Source organism: Entelurus aequoreus, linkage group LG09 (assembly GCF_033978785.1).
Source record: "Entelurus aequoreus isolate RoL-2023_Sb linkage group LG09, RoL_Eaeq_v1.1, whole genome shotgun sequence".
NCBI lineage: Eukaryota > Metazoa > Chordata > Actinopteri > Syngnathiformes > Syngnathidae > Entelurus > Entelurus aequoreus.
In genome coordinates, this window is record NC_084739.1 from 51698448 (window position 1) to 51720009 (window position 21562).

Sequence of the window (21562 nt, forward strand, 5' to 3'; positions counted from 1 at the left end):
GTTTGTGGGCGTGATAACCAGAAAATGTTGTGTAAAAAAGAAAAAAGTTGTCTTTTGTTTTATTATAGGGACATAAAAGAAAGCTCAAATAAGCAATCAAACATTCAAAAACATGCATCTTATTGAATTCAAGTTTAAATCAAATAGTATGAAAATCGTTTCACACGAACAGTGTGAACATTTTTTGTAATGATGGGGATACACTTCTGTTTAAGGCTCCAATTTAGCCAGCAGGGGTGTCTCTGGTCCAGACTTTAAGGACATGATGTAGTTTCTGGAATAAAGCAAAAATATGTGTATGCTATTAATAATTATCATCAGCGTTTGTTCACATGCTGCATGAATCTTTCTTTTCACTTGTAAACACAGAAGCTTAACAGCAGCCTATTGTGTGCGCTGAGAGGCCGAGATGCTGAATCCTCCATCTATTTCCCAGGCCAAGGCTATGCAGCTTGAGAAGTCCGTCACCCCCCTCCTCCTTTAGTAGCGCCCTTTTTGGCTTCCATTTTGCCATTGTCAAAGGCTGGATCCCCGCCCACTCCCAGCAGAAGCCCCCCAAACACAGAGTGAATAAAGTTAGTTCAACGCGCAGCCCTTAAAGCCACCCTGAGACCGCTGGCGAGCAGGCACACTCACAGAATTGTTTGTTAATAGTCCAATTAGATAATTGCTATCTTTCCCTCCTTTCCCTCTCTGTTTCCCATAAAGGGATGAATGGCACTCAGGGAGGGGGGCAGCCTGAAGGGGGCTTCTAGCAGGCTAAGGTGACGAGAAGGAGCACAGAACGCTCCTTGCAGCGGCCCACCCAATTCAATTGAATCTTTGTAGCCTAATCAATGGTCTTATTGGATTAGTGCTTGCTGCTGTGTTCAGAGATATTGTTGCGGCCACAATTAAAATAGCTAAGAGTTGGTGCTTGGTGGGCTGGAGGAGAGCGGCGGGGGCCATTCCAGGGCCATGCATGCGTGAGAGCGTATAGGCAGCTGAGCACTAATGACAACTTTTTTTCCCTTACTGTTGGGGATGGTGCTAAAGCAAGAAGAAGAGCACCGGCGCTCAGACGGCTTTCAAGAGAATGTCATTTGCAGGAAAGTAAGAAATCAGGGAGACCTGAAACAACAAAGTCAATGTCTGCTTCAGAACATCTGCGATAAAAAGGATCGGTTCCAAAACCTTTCTACCTTCACGAAGCATCCTCCCTGCCATCGTTGACAGAGAAATGGGGTCAAAGTTAGGCGATGTTCTGCAGCTAAAAAGCGGAGGCCGACATTTTTTTGGTGGATGAAAGAATGAAACTTTCTGCAGGTCTGAAGGGGTCCTGACTGACCAGTGAAGCACGATCAGTCGCTTCTCTCAATTCGTTGTGGTGGAAACAATACCTGGTCCACGTCTCCAAAGCCTCTTAACGTATTCATGGGCAAACGTGTGAGGCAGCGAAATGACTGCAATCAGCTGAACTCTGATTATCTGGAGCTCATCTACCCGCCCGATGTCTGCGCCAACACAATAATCGTCCGCTTTCTCAGACACCCAAGATCATTGGTCAGCGATAATAGGCGTCCTCGCTGAGGTGACCAAAGTGTTTTGAGGAACATCACACAGCTGACGCTGTCGGAAGGAGCGCTTTACAAACTTCCAACGCGTATTTGTCTCCACTTTTCTTTCTTGCAACCCGGACAAAGGAAGGGGAGGAAAAAAAAAGAGGCGGACGAGCTGCGAGTCGGAGAGGATAAACCGAGCATGGAGGTCAGGTACAGCCAAGAGACGGAAGGAATGGTGCGGAAGAATGGACTTACGGACAGCAAAAACGCAAGGGACTCACAGGACACTTTGTCCAAAAGCTTCGTCAAGGAGCAACATGGCGCTTTTTCTTCCACGGGAACTCTGGACAACTGTGAGAAGAACAGATGCAGCGCCGCCGACCCGGACTATTGTCGGAGAATACTTGTGCGAGGTAAACTGATCGGGTTTTCTTCCTCTGCAAAATCAGACATTAATTTGTTGTTTCTTATTTTCTTACACTTTTACACCAGTTAATATAATTTTTCATCACAGTTGTACACCCCGACTAGAAAAAAGTGTGTGTGTGTGGATGTGCGTCCGTCTTTTTGAACAGTTGATACATCTTTTTCAATAAAATAAATTGGTTTAAAATGATTGAAACTAAAACTGTAACTACATTTTTCTTCATAACAAACAATTATTTTGGAGATAGTTTGTGAAATAAATCAATAAAAAAAAGAACAAATAATAACAGAATTAATATTTTGTCGTGTGCTAACATTATAGCGTTTCTGTCTTAGTATTATTTTACAATACTGTGTTTAAATGACATATTTTCATTGGCAACATGAAGTAAAATTGTGGGTTTTTTGTTATTAAAATGTAATATTTTGATACGTCAATTATTTAGTAGAGTCATTAAATGTTGGGATTGTTGCATTTATTTCAATATGATTCAATAATATTTTGAATAGTTTGATATTTCAATGATATACTGGCGGCAGTAAATGCTAGTATTGTTGCATTTCTTTCAATAATATTTATTAAAAATATTTGTTCAGTGCATATTAAAATGTATTTGCAGAGTTGCAATATTAGCACACACTCTAAAGGTTGTAAATATTATTAACCTCCAAGTTTTAGTCATAGCAACCATTTTAGTTTTTTGAAGCATTTTTAAATGTAAAAATTGTCAATGGCTACACTTATGGTTATGAATTTATACATTCTAAGCCTGCATTAGATGACGTTTATTGACAACATTTTAATGTAAGATCACAAACAATGGCACAAACAACAAATAAAAAAAAGTAAAATCAGTAAAATCACACACAATATATTTGTATAAACAAAATACAAATAATCTAATATTTACAAAGAACGTACAAAAATAAAACAATGTAAACACACAAAAACAAAAAATAAAACCAAATAAAATAATCTCAGAAAAACAGTTAAAACAAAATTAAATAAGTTCACAAAAATGAATAAAACAAAGTAAAAAATAAAAAATCCCAAAAACAAACAAATTATGTAAGATCACAAAAAACTAAACGGCCAAATAAAACAAAAGATCACAAAAACAAAATAAATACAAATAAAGCAAAATCATATGGAGCTAGCAACAAGAAGGAAGATTGCCGGTTGATGAATATTGTAATTAATTATTGTGATTGTTGCAGATGCCAAAGGCTCCATCAGAGAGATTATCCTACCAAAGGGTTTGGACTTGGACCGTCCCAAGAGGACGCGCACCTCCTTCACTGCCGAGCAGCTCTACCGGCTGGAGATGGAGTTCCAGAGGTGTCAGTACGTGGTGGGAAGAGAACGAACAGAATTAGCTCGCCAGCTTAACCTGTCAGAAACTCAGGTAGGAATTATTTTGGAGTACTTCTAATGAAATATCCTCAATGTGTATGTATCAACATGACAGCTACTTAATTTCATGTTATGAACACATGTTTGTTTAGTAGAGACAAATCATTTCAAAGGTATTTTTTTTCTAAAATAAACATATATTCATATTTCATTTTTCAAGTCACTTTTATTGGAAAATAACATACACAATTATTTTATTTTTTATATTTTTATTTAATTGTGGCTTCAAATTAGAATAGCGCCGTCCAAAGTGTTGCTCGGGGGCCATTTTTTTCATTGGCCCTCGACATAAAGTAACTAATTTAATTAGTAATTATTAATAATATACTATGACACTAATTCGCTTTTTCAGCTAAAATAGAAAGATATGATGATGGTTTTATATTGGATTACTTTTAGCATTTTTTATGTATAAAATTTCTCTCGATTCTTTCGTTTTGATGTTTGTAACCCATGGTGAAAAGGTAACAGCCCTGTTTTAAATTCTTGTATAGGATTTCATGTCTTTTTTAAAGTATTTGATAATTGTATTTACTGCGCTATAACCTCCTGTCTGTCTTTAGTGTTTCATTTTAAAAGTCATCAAGCTAAAGCAGCTAAGAAGGTTTTGTATAATGTAGATTGGATATCACATTTAGCAGTCGAGAGGAATGCGGCCATGACAAATATGGTGGCGAATATGTGCCAGCAGTTCGCCAGAGATCAAACTTATTACTGAAATGTCTTTGCACTCTGGACTTTAACGCCACCCTTTAAATTAATTTCAGTAAAGTAAAAAAAAAAAAAAAAATTCATTTGGATAAAACTCAAGACTAACGCAGTATTCCCTTTAATAAAGTAAAATATGTACCGTATACTGTGTGTGTATATATATATATATATATATATATATATATATATATATATATATATATATATATATATATATATATATATATATATATATATATGTGTGTAGATAGATAGATAGATAGATAGATAGATAGATAGATAGATAGATAGATAGATAAAATAAAGACATATTGTAGAATTCATTTCAATAAAGTTAAAAAAAGATATTGTACTTAAATAAAATACAAATAAAAATTAATTCCAACATAGTAAGAAAATGTTTTTTTATTTAGATAAAGTAAAAAAAAATGTAGGATTAATTTAAATAACGTTAAAAAAAAAGTTATATTTAGATTTTTTTTTTAAAACACAATGGAAGATTACTTTCAATTAAGTAAAGAAAAAGAGTATACAGTTTATTTAGATCAAGTTTGAACATTTTTAAATTAATTTTGATGAAGTAAAGACATTTTGTTGTTTTTTAGATATTGTTAAAAAATAATGTTGGATTAATTTGAATAAAATGAAAAAACCCCCCAAAAAATGTAGATTAAGTAAATACTATATAGGGTTGATTTTAATTAAGTAAAAACTACTTCATTTGTACTCAAAAGCATAATGTAGGATTTTTTTCAATAACGTAAACATTTTTATTTTATTTGAATAAAGTTCAAGAAAATAATGTAGGATTAATTTAAATAAATAGATACAAAATAAGTATTTATTAAGATAAAGTTTAAAACAATATTGTAGGTTTAATATCAATAAATACATAAAAATAATATGTTATTTAGATAAAGTTTGAAATAATAATGTAGGGTAATTTCAATTACGTAAAAAAAAAGATTTTATTTAGATAAAATAAAAAAATAATGAAGGAGAAGCTAACAGTTTTGACTCCAAACTCAGCAATTTAGTCAAAAGTGTGTCGCAGTGTTCATTTGCCACCTGTAGCTTGTCTTTTTGGGTCATATTTTAAAAATAAATTTGAAGACTTTATGTTCACGTTACAACATTACAAAGAAAGTTTAACGCATTAACACTGGAAATCCAATACAAAGTTAGCATAGCATTAGCATACAGCAATTAACAAATATATACCGGCACACAGTTATCCATCCATTATTTTGTATTATACAATACAAAGCAGAAATACATTGACGTGAATTATTCTTTCTTCAATATTATGTCTAATTCTAGTTATTGTTTGAATTACTGAACAGAAAAATAATTTCAAACTGTTCAAATTAAATATTTTTTTGGTTATATTTAAGGAAAAAGAGCTATTTTGTGTGTTTTTGGCAAATAAATCAAATAAACATGTTTTGGTATAAACATGCGTTTGTTGGCAACACATACATTTATTAAATTACTTATATTGGATTGTTTCATGCCAACCTCAGTGGAAAATCACTCAAATGGACTTGATGCGATTAAAAACATTCACGGACGGCTAGAAAGAGAAAACTTTTCATCTTCTCCAGCAGAGAGTAGTAGTCATTATCATTCATACATACAATGAAATGTGAGACATTATGAAGAAGGATTAGGGAAAACATAATCATCATTAAAATAAAGTCTGGACACATTGTGTAAATTGTTTATTTCAATTCAAAAATGCAATATCCTTTGTTTAACCAGGTAAAAACGCATTGGGATTAAAATCTGTATTTAATACATACAAATAATTATATAATATATAATATATTATATATATATAATTCCTTCATAATTAGTTTTTAATATTTACATTATAAATATATGTATTTATTTATTTGTATTTATTTATTTTTTATTTATTTGTATTTTTTTTATTATTTTTATTATATCAATTACAAATAATGACTCTGATTGACTATTTATGTACAGGTATGTAGTTATTACAATAAATACAAATCTAATTTTGAAAAAATACCTAATAATTTGTATTTTTTAAATGTGTACTTTTAATCAGATCCTAATTAAAGAACAGTGCAACGCATGTCCATTAAATATCTCCACAGGAAATGTATTTACTAAATACTATTTAGTGAGTTGTAAATGAAAATATAATAAAGAAAAGTAAAAAATATCAAATGTTTTGGTGCTGCCTGTAGACAGTTTTGATAATGTGATACTTTTTCAATATGTTATTATCTTTATATATTAACCTAAAATATGAGGGTTAGTAGGTTATGAAACCGTGATGAGTTTTAATGGAACTAACAACCTTATGTGTTTATTATATATGAAGAAATTTGTACGAAAGCTTTGTTGAAATTAGAAAGTAATATTCTAAGCCCTTACAAGTTGTGTCCTTGTATTGTCATCTGTTTATTGAAATCATATGATTACGTTACATTACATTACTCTGCAAAAATGCATGCATCTTTTGAAATAAACTATTCATGACAACTGCAATAAAAAGCATTGACCTGTTTATATAAATCCTTTTTAATCATGTATGATTATTATTTGTATCCACCTTCAAAAATATTTATAAAAAAAGTGGAGAAAACGATTAAAAAGCTATGATGAAAGAGAAAAAAAGTTTACATTTTTATTTTGATTCATGTTTTTTTCTTGAATTTGTTCTTTTTTGCAAAATGAAAACCATTTAAAAAGCTTATATTTTTCTGTTTGTGGCCCTTGCTGAGAAAAAAAAAATCAGCTTTTAGAAGCCAGATGTGAGGGTTTTTTTCAATACATTTCTACTAAATGACTTTTTGAATCGTTGATTACTAAATTGACATGTACAATAAGTAGTATCTTTCTACAATTTATAAAGTATTTGTCTACAAGAAACAGTGTTGAATGTATCCACAATACATACAGTATTTGTCTACGATATACTGTATACAGTGATGTTTACAAATATATTTCTGTACAATACATTATACAGTATTTGTGTAAAATATACAGTATGTGTCTACAATAAACAGTGTGTGTCAACAATATATATAGTATGTGTCTACAATATACTGTAGTGTTTGTCCAGATATACAGTATTTGTGTACAATATACTGTAATTGTCAACAATACACAGAAGTGTGTGTGCGTGTGTGTGTGTATTGGACAATGTCACCTTGAAGTAACGCCGCATTGAGTGAAAGCGTGATGGTGGTAAAATAATAACACTATGTTTGCCTTAATAGTACTTTGCCATCAACAATTTACCATTGAATATTTAATGGTTGTAAATGTTTCATATATAATATAAAGCTGAATTAAAAACAGAACAATCCCATTAAAAGTAATTTGTTATAGGCTATAATACCTCAAGTGGATGTACCATCATTTGATTATTGATATTTCATAGCGGTATTATAGTCATGTCATCAACACTACATTCAACATACAGCCTCAAATGTAATCCAAACCATGTTTTATTCTTCAGTGTATGCACATACTTTTTAATGTACATAAACTGCAGTATAAATGTCCATCCATCCATCCATTTTCTACCGCTTGTCCCTTTCGGGGTCGCGGGGGGTGCTGAAGCCTATCTCAGCTGCATTCGGGCGGAAGGCGGGGTACACCCTGGACAAGTCGCCACCTCATCGCAGGGCCAACACAGATAGACAGACAACATTCACACTCACATTCACACTCTAGTGTTGCCAATCAACATATCCCCAGGTTCATGTCTTCGGAGGTGGGAGGAAGCCGGAGTACCCGGAGGGAACCCACGCAGTCACGGGGAGAACATGCAAACTTCACACAGACAGATCCCGAGCCCGGGATTGAACTCAGGACCTTCATATTGTGAGGCACATGCACTAACCCCTATACCACCGTGCTGCCCGCAGTAAAAATGTATATTGTAAAATATACTCTAAAATTAGTGCTGTCAAATGATAATGTTTTTATTTAGATAAACCACATTTTGGAATACTCGCTTGCAAAATTTAAATTTGCTTAAGAAAAGAGCCCAATATTTGTACACGATTGCAATTTTATTGTCAGAATGTCATCCGGCAACACTTTTAAAAGTTTTACTTGTTTATTTGCACAAAACTTGGTAACAATTTAATCTAAAGTTCTTTCAGGCTGCATTTTGGAGGGAAATTTGCCAGCGAGCACACCATTCAGAGTCTCCTAACTAATTTTTGTACTGACATATGCATTAATCTGATCACTGAAGGTAAAGCACTTGAGGTAAAAAAAGCTTGTATGGTCAAAATAATTGATTAATCCAATGAGTTAACTCGCTAATTTTGACAGCCCTATTTAAAATACAAACATTATATAAAATATATTATGTATAATAGTAAAAATACAATTAGTATTATATACATCTACTGAATATATATATATATATATATATATATATATATATATATATATATATATATATATATATATATATATATATATATATATATATATATGCACATATTTGAGATTTATCAGGTATAAGATGTATGTGAGGTACGTTGAATTTCATTTATAATCAGTATCAGATTAATACTAACCTGATGATATAGATATTTTCCTATTATTTCCACAAATGTGTGTTTCTTTGTTGTCACATTATCAGTTTTCTGTTAGTTAGATGTCAGAAATAGGACAAGGCACGAATTATACAATTTTAGGTCTGATCTGGATCACCGTCTAGATTCAGGTTTTATTTAATGCTCCATTCACACTGTCATGATTTGGACCTCAATTGGCATCGTGGGATAAAACTTGGAGCTGTCCTGGTGACCGTTTACATCACATCTGATCTTGACATGAAGCGTGGCCATCAGAGGTGGGTAGAATAGCCAGAAATTGTACTCATTTATTACTCAAGTAAAAGTAAGGAGTAGTCACCCAAATATTTACTTGAGTAAAAGTAAAAAGTATGTTGTGAAAAAACTACTCAAGTACTGAGTAACTGATGAGTAACCTGATCGTTTAATGATGACGGCAACAAATAATGAACAAAAACATAAAAATAGCAATGAGCAAATTCAGAGCCAGGAATATCTCTTAAGCAACTAAAACAATAATATATATTAAATAATAATACATTAAAATAAAAACAATTAAGGCAAATTGAGCCACAATAACTTAACAGCACAATAGGCTCATAGGCATTCATTGGTTGATTGATTGAAACTTGTATTAGTAGATTGCACAGTACAGTACATATTCCGTACAATTGACCACTAAATGGTAACACCCCAATAAGTTTTTCAACGTTAATCAATTACTTAATAAATGACCAAGTCGAGGTGATCTACCTCATATTTACATATACATACACACACATGTACTGTATGTATATATATATATATATATATATATATATATATATATATATATATATATATATATATATATATATATACATATACATATACATACATACATTTATATATACAGTATATAATTTATATATTTATTTATTTTGCCGTTTTTGTTCACATGTTAAAGGTGTTTTAATGAATATACATGCATGTTTAACATATTGATTATTTTCTTTCATGAAGACAAGAATATAAGTTGGTGTATTACCTGATTCTGATGACTTGCATTGATTAGAATCAGACAGTAGTGCTGATAACGTCCACATTTTCAAATGTAGGAGAAAAAAGTTCCTCCTTTCTGTCTAATACCACATGAAAGTGGCTGGTTTTTGGCATCTTATTTGTCCAGCTTCCATATTCGTTTTTATACACTTTACAAAAATACATTGGCGGCAAACTCTGTAGCTTGCTAACTTGTTTAAATGATAAATGATAAATGGGTTATACTTGTATAGCGCTTTTCTACCTTCAAGGTACTCAAAGCGCTTTGACACTATTTCCACATTCACCCATTCACACACTGATGGCGGGAGCTGCCATGCAAGGTGCTAACCAGCAGCCATCAGGAGCAAGGGTGAAGTGTCTTGCCCAAGGACACAACGGACGTGACTAGGATGGTAGAAGCTGGCTTTCGGAGACTCTTATTTTGTTAGCGCAGGTGCGATGGAGCGGCACTTTTATTGTGAAGACAGGAACTGTGCGGTCAGTCTTTAGCCTTTTGAGAGAGGTACGGTTGAAATAAAAAAGTGTCTTTTTTCCTTGACACTTTTGATTGATTGATTGAAACTTTTATTAGTAGATTGCACAGTACAGTACATATTCCGTACAATTGACCACTAAATGGTATCACCCGAATAAGTTTTTCAACTTGTTTAAGTCGGGGTCCACGTGTGACGGTCATGTGACCGCCTGGCTCTGTTTGATTCGTTCAACGTCACCAGTGACTGCATCTGATTGGTGAAACGGAGTCAAACGTCACCAGTGACTGCATCTGATTGGTGAAACGCAGGCATGCGTGGATCCTACTTTGAAGGTCTGTCTGACAAACCAAAACAAACAAAGCGTGCATTAACAGATTGATAAAAATCAGTAGCGAGTAGTGAGCTGAATGTAGATAAATTGAGCGGAGAAAAAGTAGCGTTTCTTCTCTATAAATATACTCAAGTAAAAGTAAAAGTAAGTTTGTATGTTGCATTAAAACTACTCTTAGAAGTACAATTCATCCCAAAAGTTACTCAAGTAGATGTAATGGAGTAAATGTAGCGAGTTACTACCCACCTCTGGTGGCCATAGTGGCAATCAATTTTCAAATTTCAAATTTCTGTCTTGCTCTGCGCATCGAGTTGCATCAGAACTTATCAGACTCGACCAAACTCAGTGCCTATTTGTGTTCATCGGTATCAACTTGAAAAACCCTCTATGAAAAACGTTCCATCGCGCTGAGTTGCAATGTGATACAACCTGTTACACACTGATTACATAACAAATGTGACGACCTGATACAATGACATCATTATCATATTCACTTACATGTGCTCCAAACTGCCTCATGAGTGTTCTTCTGGACTTTCTTTCTGGCTTTTTGAGTAGCTGCTTCTCTTTTTGCTTCAGGGCAGTGACGTAAGCATATATAACGTAAATGTGATATTGTCTCCATCAAGAGCTCATGCCATTGTGGATGTCTTCAACAAAATTAGCAAGGACCATATATTTGCCTCTTTTATATACCAGGTATCCAATCTGCACCCAACATTGTTTGTAATTGCAACAGAACGTAATTGACCTATGAGAATGTACCAAGCGCATCAAATCGGCACTCCAATCGCATAGGATCCCTTCTGAAAGGGTCTTCCACCGCGTCAGAATCGGCGCCAGATTTTTATCAGAACTTGTCAAATAGTCTTCTGAAGTGACATTTGACACAAATACCACGGCCATCTTTGAGTAGGCAATCGTGGCAATCGCACAACAATGGGAACAGGGCATTAAGGATTCTTTACTACAAAGAGATAGGGCAGAAGTTTTGGGTTTTTTGCATGCTTATCTAGTTTATAGCAGAAGACGCTGGTTCTATCATTTGCAAAGAGAGGCAATAAGTTGTTGGACACACGAGAACTTTAAATGATTTAAAAGAGAGGCATTAATTGTTATTGCTTTTCTTGACAAATGTTTTTACTATTGTTGTTAAATAAAAGGGATTATTTGTATTAGTTTGTTGATATTTATTTTTATGATATATTTTATTTATTTTTTACATTTACATAGTGTTTACAACTAAGTTTTTAAAAACCAATAAAGCAACCAGAGCTCGGGAGACCATTGATGGTCCTGTTGACTGTGGTGTGTGCGTGCGAAAGTCGTGCTGCTGTAAGTAAAAACTGGAAGCAGAAGGGAGTCGTAAATCAACATTTTGAGGTAGTTAGTAGATATGTTGGCCTTAGGTCAAGAGTGAAGTCACCAGAGGTGGACATGGTTGATTCCAGGTAACAGAACTCCTGAACGAAGCCCACTTCTTATCTGGGTTTCCCCGTGCACGTCACACGGCCGAACGACTGAATCTTTATCTTTGACCAGAGATGATGAATGGGTTGTCCAGGAGGGAAACCAGGAGTGTTACGTCATCGGCATAGTCCAGGTCGGTAAAGGTGTGATCGGTGCTGAAGTCAACCCCAAATGTCGAATCCTGTGTTGTGCAGCCCTGGCGGACCTTTGCAGTCAAATCAGCCAAACTAAAGAGTTGCCTGACGAGGCCCACAGAGCTGTGGTCTAGGGTGTTGTAGGACTTTTTGATGTCATTGGACGTCACAATGATTGGTTGGCCGTACTCCCACTGCTTCTTGCTGATGTGGCAGAGGGCAAAAATATGCTAAATGGTGGACCTGGCCAGGTTGAAGCTGGCCTGCTGGCGTCTCCATGCTAGTAGTAGGTAGTAGGTTCATATGCTTTAAAAGAACCCAGGAGAACTCTTTCTTAGCAGTGGAAAGGAGGTAAGGAACCCTTACCTGTGAAGAACACTGCTGCAGGATCACCTTGCTCTTCCAAATGTCGGTAAAAAGGCGATGGAGAGATTTGTGCCAGGAGTTGACATGTCAGTGAGGATGGTGGATGTTGCTGTATTGTGGTTGTTGTGAATGGAGTGGGTCTTTGTTGTGAAGGAGTAAGTCTGCTTGATGTCGACACATCTGACCATGTCCTCGGCTGCGCTGGCCATGTCCTCCAAGAACATGGTTTAATCGCGCTGCAGGGACCAGCGTCTTTCACAGTGAAGTTCAACACACTTGCAGGAGCACCTCCCGGCACAATGACCAGTCTGTGTTGACATCACGGGTTGGGGGAAAGACTAATGACTTACATGTGGCGATTTTGTTGATGAGAGTATGGTGGTGGTCTGGTACTTGGAGCTTTCCCCCTGTCAATTTTACGAGGGCCAAATATGTTGTTAGTAGCAGGCTTGTCGTGGCATTGTGGTATACACGCACATTGAAAACAGCAGAGTAAAAGCAGGTAGCCGGGATGTGGACAATCTCCTTCTTTGAACTGCCGTCTTTGCTGTACCATGGTACATGATGAATGTCCTTCCGTTGGAAGTGCATCTTGGATATACGTAGTCTATGCCACATGCACGTGTTCTCCATTGTCATTCCTCATGCCGTACCCATGAGCCCTGTCCACCGCGCTGTAGTCTGTGCCGTCACCTTTAATCTTAGAGTTGTAGTCCCCAAGTACAAAGACCTGGTCTCTTCCTCAAATACTACCCGAAACGTTCCCCAAGATCCCGTAGAAATCCTCCTCTTCATTGATGTTTCCTACATTGGCGGAATCGAGCTGTCATCAGGTGGGTGCTGCTGACCAGTTCAAATTATGCCAGGGCTAGCTGCAGCCTTGTCATTGAGAGTAGAGGATCTTGGAGAAGCCACTGCTAGGTCAACTGACTTAACTTGGGCTGCAAACAGAGATACAGAGACAAGTATATTTACTGGAAAGAGGGGGGCAGTTTCATTCCAGTTAAGGGGACTGTTTGTTCCAGGTTCTGAGACAAGTCTGTATCCGAGTTTGTAGGTCCAGGTGGGGTCCAGGTAATTTTTCATAATTGGACGGTCCGTTGTTTTCTCTTGTCGTTTGACAGCCAATGACTTTTTTTTAAAATATCAGATCATTGTCTCCTTATAACAGACAATTGGCCTTTTTGTGAGCCACCAAAGGCTATTGTGGTCAATGCGAACAGTGAAACACCGCCCGAGGAGATGCTGGCGGAAATGTGATGTGAAGTCTACCACAGTTAGCAGTTCCCTCCGTGTGGTGCAGTAATTCTGTTCAGTTTTGGACAGGTTGCGGCTTCCTTAGGCGAGCACACGTTCCACATCCTGCTGAACATGCAAGAGGACACCGCCGATGCCAACGTCGCTGGTGTCTGTGTCCAGCACCATGTTTCCCTGGTCAAGTGGGAACCCCAGGATTGGCGCCGTTGTTAACAGACTTTTGAGTTAATTACATGCATATCTCAGACCAAAAAAACTGGGCGTGTTTCTTGGTCAGTCAAGGGGCTCTGCAATGGAAGCAAAGTTTTTAACGAAAGGTGCACAAAAAAAAGAAAAAGAAGACGACTGAAAACCTGCTGAAGACGCTGCAGAATCTGTGGAACGTTGCTGCCCAGAATAATGATGTCAACCAGGTATACAAGGTAGGTCTCCCACTGCATGCCTGCCAGCACAGCGCTGTAATGCCACCAGAGCGTTACACAGTCCAAATGGTGTGACATTCCATTCAACAGTCCATTTTTTGGTGCAGAATGCTGCTGCTTTGCATGCTCTTGGGGTCAGTTCAACTTGCCAGTAGTGGGCCGCAAGGTCCAGTGTGCTGAACCACTTGGTAGCAGAGAGGGTGTCCTGCGCATCCTGGGTGCGAGGCAGAGTGTATGCATCTTTAACTATGCATTCATTAAGCCCTCAATAGTCTATGCTGAGACAGTACGTCCCATCTTTTTAGGTACCATCACTATGGCCGATGCCCAGCTCCCGTTGCTGCAGTGATCCACTCCTGACTCCAGGCTGTTGTATCAGTTGGTCAGCATCCTGTTGTGTCTTTGTGGAGTTAAAATATGGCACCTCTTCTTTGAAAAGCATGATCTGATTAGTTCTAAAATCTAGACGGGCCTGGGCTTGGTTGAGGAATGAATGGCCTAGGAGGGCCTCGTCACCAGCTATATCCGTCACCAGCTATATTAGCAACCAGGAAGAGAACGCCACCTGATGGTTGTTTGTTCAGGACAATGATGTGGGCTTCGCCGAGCACAGGTATATTGCCAGGCCCAACGATCAGGGTCTGCATGACAGGCGACTAAAGTAGAGGACAGACATCCAGATAAATAGTGTCGTATTGATGCAGAGGACAAACACTTTTTTGCGCTCCACTGTCCAAAACAGCACACACTTCTAGCCCATGCACAACAATATGAATGCTTATTTCTTGACCTTGACTTTGAGGTGAAGTACAGCAGACATTGAGCTTTGAAGGGTCCTGGTTGTAGTTTGAGCTCTAGCTGTTCTTCTTGGTGAGGGGCAATTTCTCTTGATGTGACCAAGGCCTGAACAGTTATGACACAGAGTCTCATCCCATTGCTGGGGGACTCAGGCTTAAAACCAGCTGATGGAGATGCTGTAATAGGCTTTAATTCCTCCTCTGTGGTACCCTCTCTGATCACAGCAGCACGGGGTCTCTGCTCAACCATGTCACGAGCTCCGGAGCGCATGAGGCCCGCGACATATGATGCTGCTCGTTTTGTGGATTTATAGCGACAGGCAATGTCAGAGGCTTGGGCTAGTGTCCCGGGGTGCTGCTTTAAGAGCTTCTGTACAGTCTTGCGTAGAGCATTAGTGAACACTTAAACTATAAATGCATCCTAAGGCTACTGACACCCTGTCATAGTTAACATCGCTAAAACGTGAAGAGCTTCACCTGGTTTGCAGATACGTTGCCTTAATTCAATAGCCACCACAGCTGCATGCTGTGAAGAGGGGCTAAAGGCTTTTCCACCTCCCCCACCAGGCGGCAGTAGTCCCACTGGGCTGACCTGGGGTTTCTGTGGATGATGGCCCCAGCTTCACCCACCAGACATAAATTTAACTGGACAGCCATTGTCTTTGTGGATCAGTAGTTAGCTTTCCCACAACTCTCAAACCTGTGCAGGAACTCCTTCAAGGGTGGGTGCCATCATACTGACCAGGTCTCAAGGTGGGGACTTGTTCTCTCTCGGATCATAGTCATCCTCACTCTCCGAGGAAGGCTGATGCAAAGCAGAGCATGGCTTCGCTCCCCGTGATTTTGGCTTCTAATTTTTGCGAAAACAGCCCTTTAACTTCACACTGATTGAGCCCAGGCTCGAGCAAATGTCCATGATTAATGTATTTTAATGGAGAAGAGCAAGTTGTGTACAGGCCTAGGAAAGTAGGGGGCTACATGTCTGGGGGGTATTGTGGGTGTAACTACCAAGGTGGCACGGGGTAAAGGGATTTGAATGTGGAGTTGCAATAGTAGCAGGTTGTTGAATAAAGCTGTGGGGTTTTAATGGCTGTGAATTGGATTGGTGGTTGTCGGCCACGCTTCGTTAATAACATCAACTGTCCTCCACGGAATTGATGAAAGTGCTAAAGAAGTTGGGTTGAATGAGCTCACATGGCACCTCGGCCGCTGCATGCCTCATTCCAACAGGCTCGTCTTTACAACATAACAAGCTAAGAATGCCATAATAACTTGTATTTTCTTCGCCCATGTAGTCTGTTTCCCCTTTCACATCACCGTCGTTTATCGTCAAAAACAAGTTGGACTTCGAATAGCCGAAATCACGCGGGCTACGACGACTTGCATCCGGCATCTTGGCTAGCTCATGCAGATAAATTAGCTTCTCCGCTCTTTTTTTTTTACCGCCCTTTGCTCACCACTGCTGTTCCGTTTGCGTGGGAGGGTCCCTTTGTGGTCGCCAATGTTACACCTTTCCTGCTGTTCGGCTCCCAGACCGGAGTCGAGGAGAGCAATGGAGATGTTTCCTCCACGGCCGATGTTTCCGCCGGGGGATAACACCCTTCACTTTACCCAGCAATTGGTCCGCTAAGCTCTGCTTTTTAGTCGAAGTGACAAGGCTGTCAATTTGTGATAATTTGGTCGCTTTTTTAAATTTCTGCAGGACACAGTCTGCCACATTCACCACTCTACTAACACTCCTGCTGCACCCTACCACTCGTTCTCCTCACTTACCCACTCACTCACTGACGTCACTCACCCAACAAACTGCCATTCTTAAAGGAGCACACACACACACATCTCATCTAGATTACTGTAAAATTTTATTTTCGAGTCTCACCATGTTAAGCATTAAAAGATTACAGTTGGTACAAAATGCGGCTGCCGACCTTTGACCAGGTAAGAAAGCTTAATCATATTATGCCTATACAGGCCTAACTGCACTGGCTCCCAGTGCATATCAGGTGCAATGTTAAGTTTTTTTTTACTTATGTACAAAATACTAAACGGTCTAGTATGTACTGTAGCTCCTGCCGTATGAGCCGTCCCGAAATCTACGTTCCAAGAACGCTGGCTTATTGGTAAATTTCAGAGCCCAAAAAAAGTCTGCAGCCTCTAAAGCGTTTTTTATTCTGGCTCCAGTACTCTGGAATCTCCTTCCAGAAACAGTTAGAGATTCTTCCTCAGTAGAGGCATTTAAGTTCCACTATAAAACTAGTTTATATATTCTAGTTTTTGGATATATCCTGTTTAGACTAGAGCTTTTCTTTTCTGCTCAGTCCACCTTTTCCTGCATGGAGAGGATGTCAGGTAGTCACGGATCATTTCTGCAGCGGTACCAGTCTGGAAGAGGCACAAGCTGTTCCAACTCGTGACCTGGGGTCAGGGCTGGCCCGTGGCATAGGCCGTATAGGCAAATGCTAAGGGCACCGTCCATCAGGGGGCGCCACGCCAGTGCCACAAATGTTGGAGAAGTTGGTACTATTATTTCTAAATACAAAAAATAATCCCACGTTAATTAAAATGCAAAGTAAAGCCTATTTAATAGAAATATTATTTGTTACAACATTACACCCCCCCCACTCCCCCCGCACGGTGCACCCCCTCCCTTCCTGTATCATGACTCTTTATGGACGTCACTGCATCAAAAAATCAACACAAAATGTCAAAACGGCCAAAACTGTCAGGTGCCCAGGGAAGAAAAAAAAGAAAAGAAGAGGAGGAAAAACGAGAAAAAGACAGAGGTAGCAGGGAGGTAACGTTAGCCTACATGAAATTATTTGTCTGTTACAGAATGTGATAGTAACCTGGCTTTTTAGCATTAAGCTAATGTTACATGATTCGGCAATTGCTAATCAATAAATAGATAGTTCTGTTTTAACGTCGGGTTAATATTGTGCATAACAATTAGCTGAGAAACACATTGTAACCCAAAAAATTTATAAAATGAGACAGTCATATCCCGATGTACACTGTACTAATGAAAAGTGCCTGCTTAAAGGGGCTGTTTGCAACATTGACACACACACACAGTATATCCCACCCTCTCACGGCTTCTCGTACTTAATGTCGTAATTACATACTTACTGTATGTAACACATGCACGCGCATTAGCTTTAGGTGTTGATAGTTAATAATAGCAATTTGGATAGCGAGCGTTAGCTAAATTGTTATGGAAAATAATAATGTAACGTTAGGTAATTTCAGTACTCCCACCTTACATTCCTCAGGGACATTTGTATTAGATCTTTTAAGCAGGTGTTTTCTGTTTACATTGTTATTGCCTTCTGGTTAGCTAATGTTTGCCCTGCAGGTAATAGTCACTTTTCCACCCTTGTATATATTAGGTATAGTTGTAAGCCTAGTTGTTAAAGTGCACATCATTAATGTTAATTAAGCAATATCACATGAGAAGGAATGCTGTTTTTTAATTTGAGCACTGCTGTGATTCGGTTAAAGATAATCATGACATAACATTCTCATATAATATGTTAATTTGCTTTCTCTAAGTAAAAAAAAAAGGTCAAAGACAAAGCTATTCGGTTTCTTGTGAGTATATACACTTCACTGCCGATGTGGGGGGGGCGCCACCTAAAATCTTGCCTAAGGCGCCAGATTGGTTAGGGCCAGGCCTGCCTGGGGTGGACTTCTAAGAACTTCTATGCTCAGCTGGTGATGTCTCTGCGCTGCCGACTTGTCTACATGGATGAAGATCCCCCTTTGACCCTCTGCTGGTTTCCCGATGAAGTGGACTCTGACATAATCTATTAATGTAAAAATTCAATAATTGGATCCACCCACTCCATTGCAGTTGGTCACCCATGAGTGGGTTCCCCACAGCCGCGACCCCTTCGCACGGTTGCCTCATTTTCCCAGCTTGGGCTTTTAAAGGTTTTTCTTGCCCAATGTGGGTTCAGATCAGGGGATATCGTTGAGGTTTGTAAAGCCCTTTGAGGCACTTGTGATTAAGGGATATATAAATAAATTGTGGTTGATTTATTGAGTCTATTATGCTTATAATAATGATCTGCAAATTAAAAGCAAATTACAAAAACATTTAATGATCTTTAGTAAGTACTGTAAGAGTATCGGTATTGACAATACTAGCTCAGTATTAACTTGGTATTGCCCACCTCTACTAAAATAACACGCACATTTGTAATTTGAATATGGTAATTTAATTCTAGCTGCTGTGAAAATGTGTTTTGCACATGAAAGGTATGAACATATTCATGAAAATGAAACTAAAATTTTAATGTGGGCTTGGATTATGTGGATAATTCTGGAAAGACTGAAAGGTGAAGTGTCTTTGTGTCCAGGTAAAGGTGTGGTTCCAGAATCGTCGCACCAAGCAGAAGAAGGATCAAGGGAAAGACTCGGAGCTCCGCTCTGTGGTTTCAGAGACGGCAGCGACCTGCAGCGTCCTCAGACTGCTGGAACAGGGTCGGCTGCTCACACCCTCAGGCCTGCCGAGCATGCTTCCACACTGCGGTAATGGCACTCTGGGCACGGCCCTTCCCCCGACCTCCCTTAGCTTGGGCGGAAATAGTGGCGGTGGTGGGAGTAGCAGTGGCCCTGCCGGGAGCAGTCCTCCTTTACCCTCGGCCACAAGCTCAGGGACGATGCCGGGTCTGCAGAGCTCGGCGGCAGCTCATGGCCTCTTTAGCTTCCCCATGCCGTCCTTACTCAGCGGTGTTGCCAACCGCATTTCCTCTAATCCGCTCTCCATGGCCAGTTCACTGGCTGGCAATCTGCAGGAACTGTCTGCACGCTACCTGAGTTCTTCTGCTTTCGAGCCTTACTCGCGGACCAACGGCAAAGAAGCCATGGACAAGAAGAATGTGGAATGAGGCTTTCTGCTCATGTGGAACTCTGCGTGTTTCCTCTGGGAATGTTTGATGGTCCACTTCATCTGTCTTTGTATTGGCTAGTGTCTCGTCTGTGTTTCTGTCAGCTGCAAAGAAGACCACAAAACCTTCGGAACTAAAATGTTCGCTTTCTAACCCATAAGAAGCCTCAACTGTTTCACCTCAAGTGATGGACATATACCTGTCTTTTAAATTCTACAACTCAACATTCATTTTATTAATCACCATTCTCAAATCAAACCAATTTTCTTAACATGTCATTTGGCAATAGACTAGAGTGCTTTCAACAATGTCTTGATATCTTTTTCCCCCCCAAATTGTTTGATTCCACGGGAAGAGTGGTCACTGATGGGCTGTTTTTCCACCAGACTTGTTAACGACCTGTTGCACGTCAAGAACAACCTTATTATGACCACAGAAATATAAATTAGTACTTCAGGGTACAACTTTAATTGGTTCTGTGACCCAGCTCGTACTTCAAAAAAATTGTGTTGCGAAACAGCGCTGTCCATTAAAATGAATTACAAATAATGTTATTTGTGCTTGCCCCTCAAAACATCTACATTTTAACATGTACCATGCTTTTTAAAAATAAAAACACATTTTTAGATAAGAAATATTGTATAAAAAAATAATAGAATAGAATAGAGTAGAGACAAGTACAGTAGTTGTATGAAGTAAGGTAATAATATTGTACAGCATTTACCTTGGAGAGTGCACTTCTAAGGTATCTCTTTCCAGCTGCTTCTCCATCAAACACACCATCAGCAGCTCATCCATATTTTCATGGATACATTTTTCCGCCAGATACTATTTTAACGTTCTTGGTTGGTGCTATCGAGTCATTCTGCTTCAGTATAGTGCAGGCTCGCAGTGATACGCTCCAACTGTTTCACCAAGTTAGCGAGCTAGCTACACGCTCTGTCATGTTTTTGTTGATTTCTTTCTTTAATTCATTGAATATCATACACTTCTTCTCCTCAGTAATGTCCTTCACACTCACTTTCTTCCTTCCATGCTTGGAAAAACAAAATTGAAATATTAAAGTTTAAATAAGCTAATGCTAGCAAGTAAGACCGGATGTTTTGATGGAATCTTTTGAGATTCACTGTGAAATTCGCAACGCCAACTAGTGGTGGGGACTCTCATATTTTAACTCGCAACCCAGATTTTTGCTCGCAGCATAACAATTAGCTGAGAAACACATTGTAACCCAAAACATTTATAAAATGAGACAGTCATATCCCGATGTACACTGTACTAATGAAAAGTGCCTGCTTAAAGGGGCTGTTTGCAACATTGACACACACACACAGTATATCCCACCCACTCACGGCTTCTCGTACTTAATGTCGTAATTACATACTTACTGTATGTAACAAATGCACGCGCATTAGCTTTAGGTGTTGATAGTTAATAATAGCAATTTGGATAGCGAGCATTAACTGTCATTGAATTTTTATTTTTATTATATTATTTTCTATCCTAGCAACAACATGACTGCAAATTGTTTGTCACTTCTCTTGGACTGTCACCGAGACAGGGTGAGTAACAGCCGTAAACACCAGTCATTTTATTCAGACTGGTAATTGTTTTTTATTACATAAACTTTGTAATTGTGAAAAATATAGACAATTGTCAAACAAATGTGTTCTGTTAAACCATTATTGTAAACACCAGCTAGCCGGTGGT

At 38.4% G+C, this 21562-nt stretch overlaps 1 protein-coding gene across 1 annotated transcript; it reads left to right on the forward strand.

The window, feature by feature from the left end:
- Positions 1-1562: 1562 nt before the first annotated feature.
- vax1 (ventral anterior homeobox 1) lies at positions 1563-21067 on the forward strand. Its single transcript, XM_062057747.1, has 3 exons — positions 1563-1954; positions 3186-3373; positions 19322-21067. The coding sequence occupies exons 1-3, from the start codon at positions 1741-1743 to the stop codon at positions 19850-19852; spliced, it is 933 nt and encodes a 310-aa protein (XP_061913731.1). The 5' UTR covers positions 1563-1740; the 3' UTR covers positions 19853-21067.
- Positions 21068-21562: the final 495 nt, after the last annotated feature.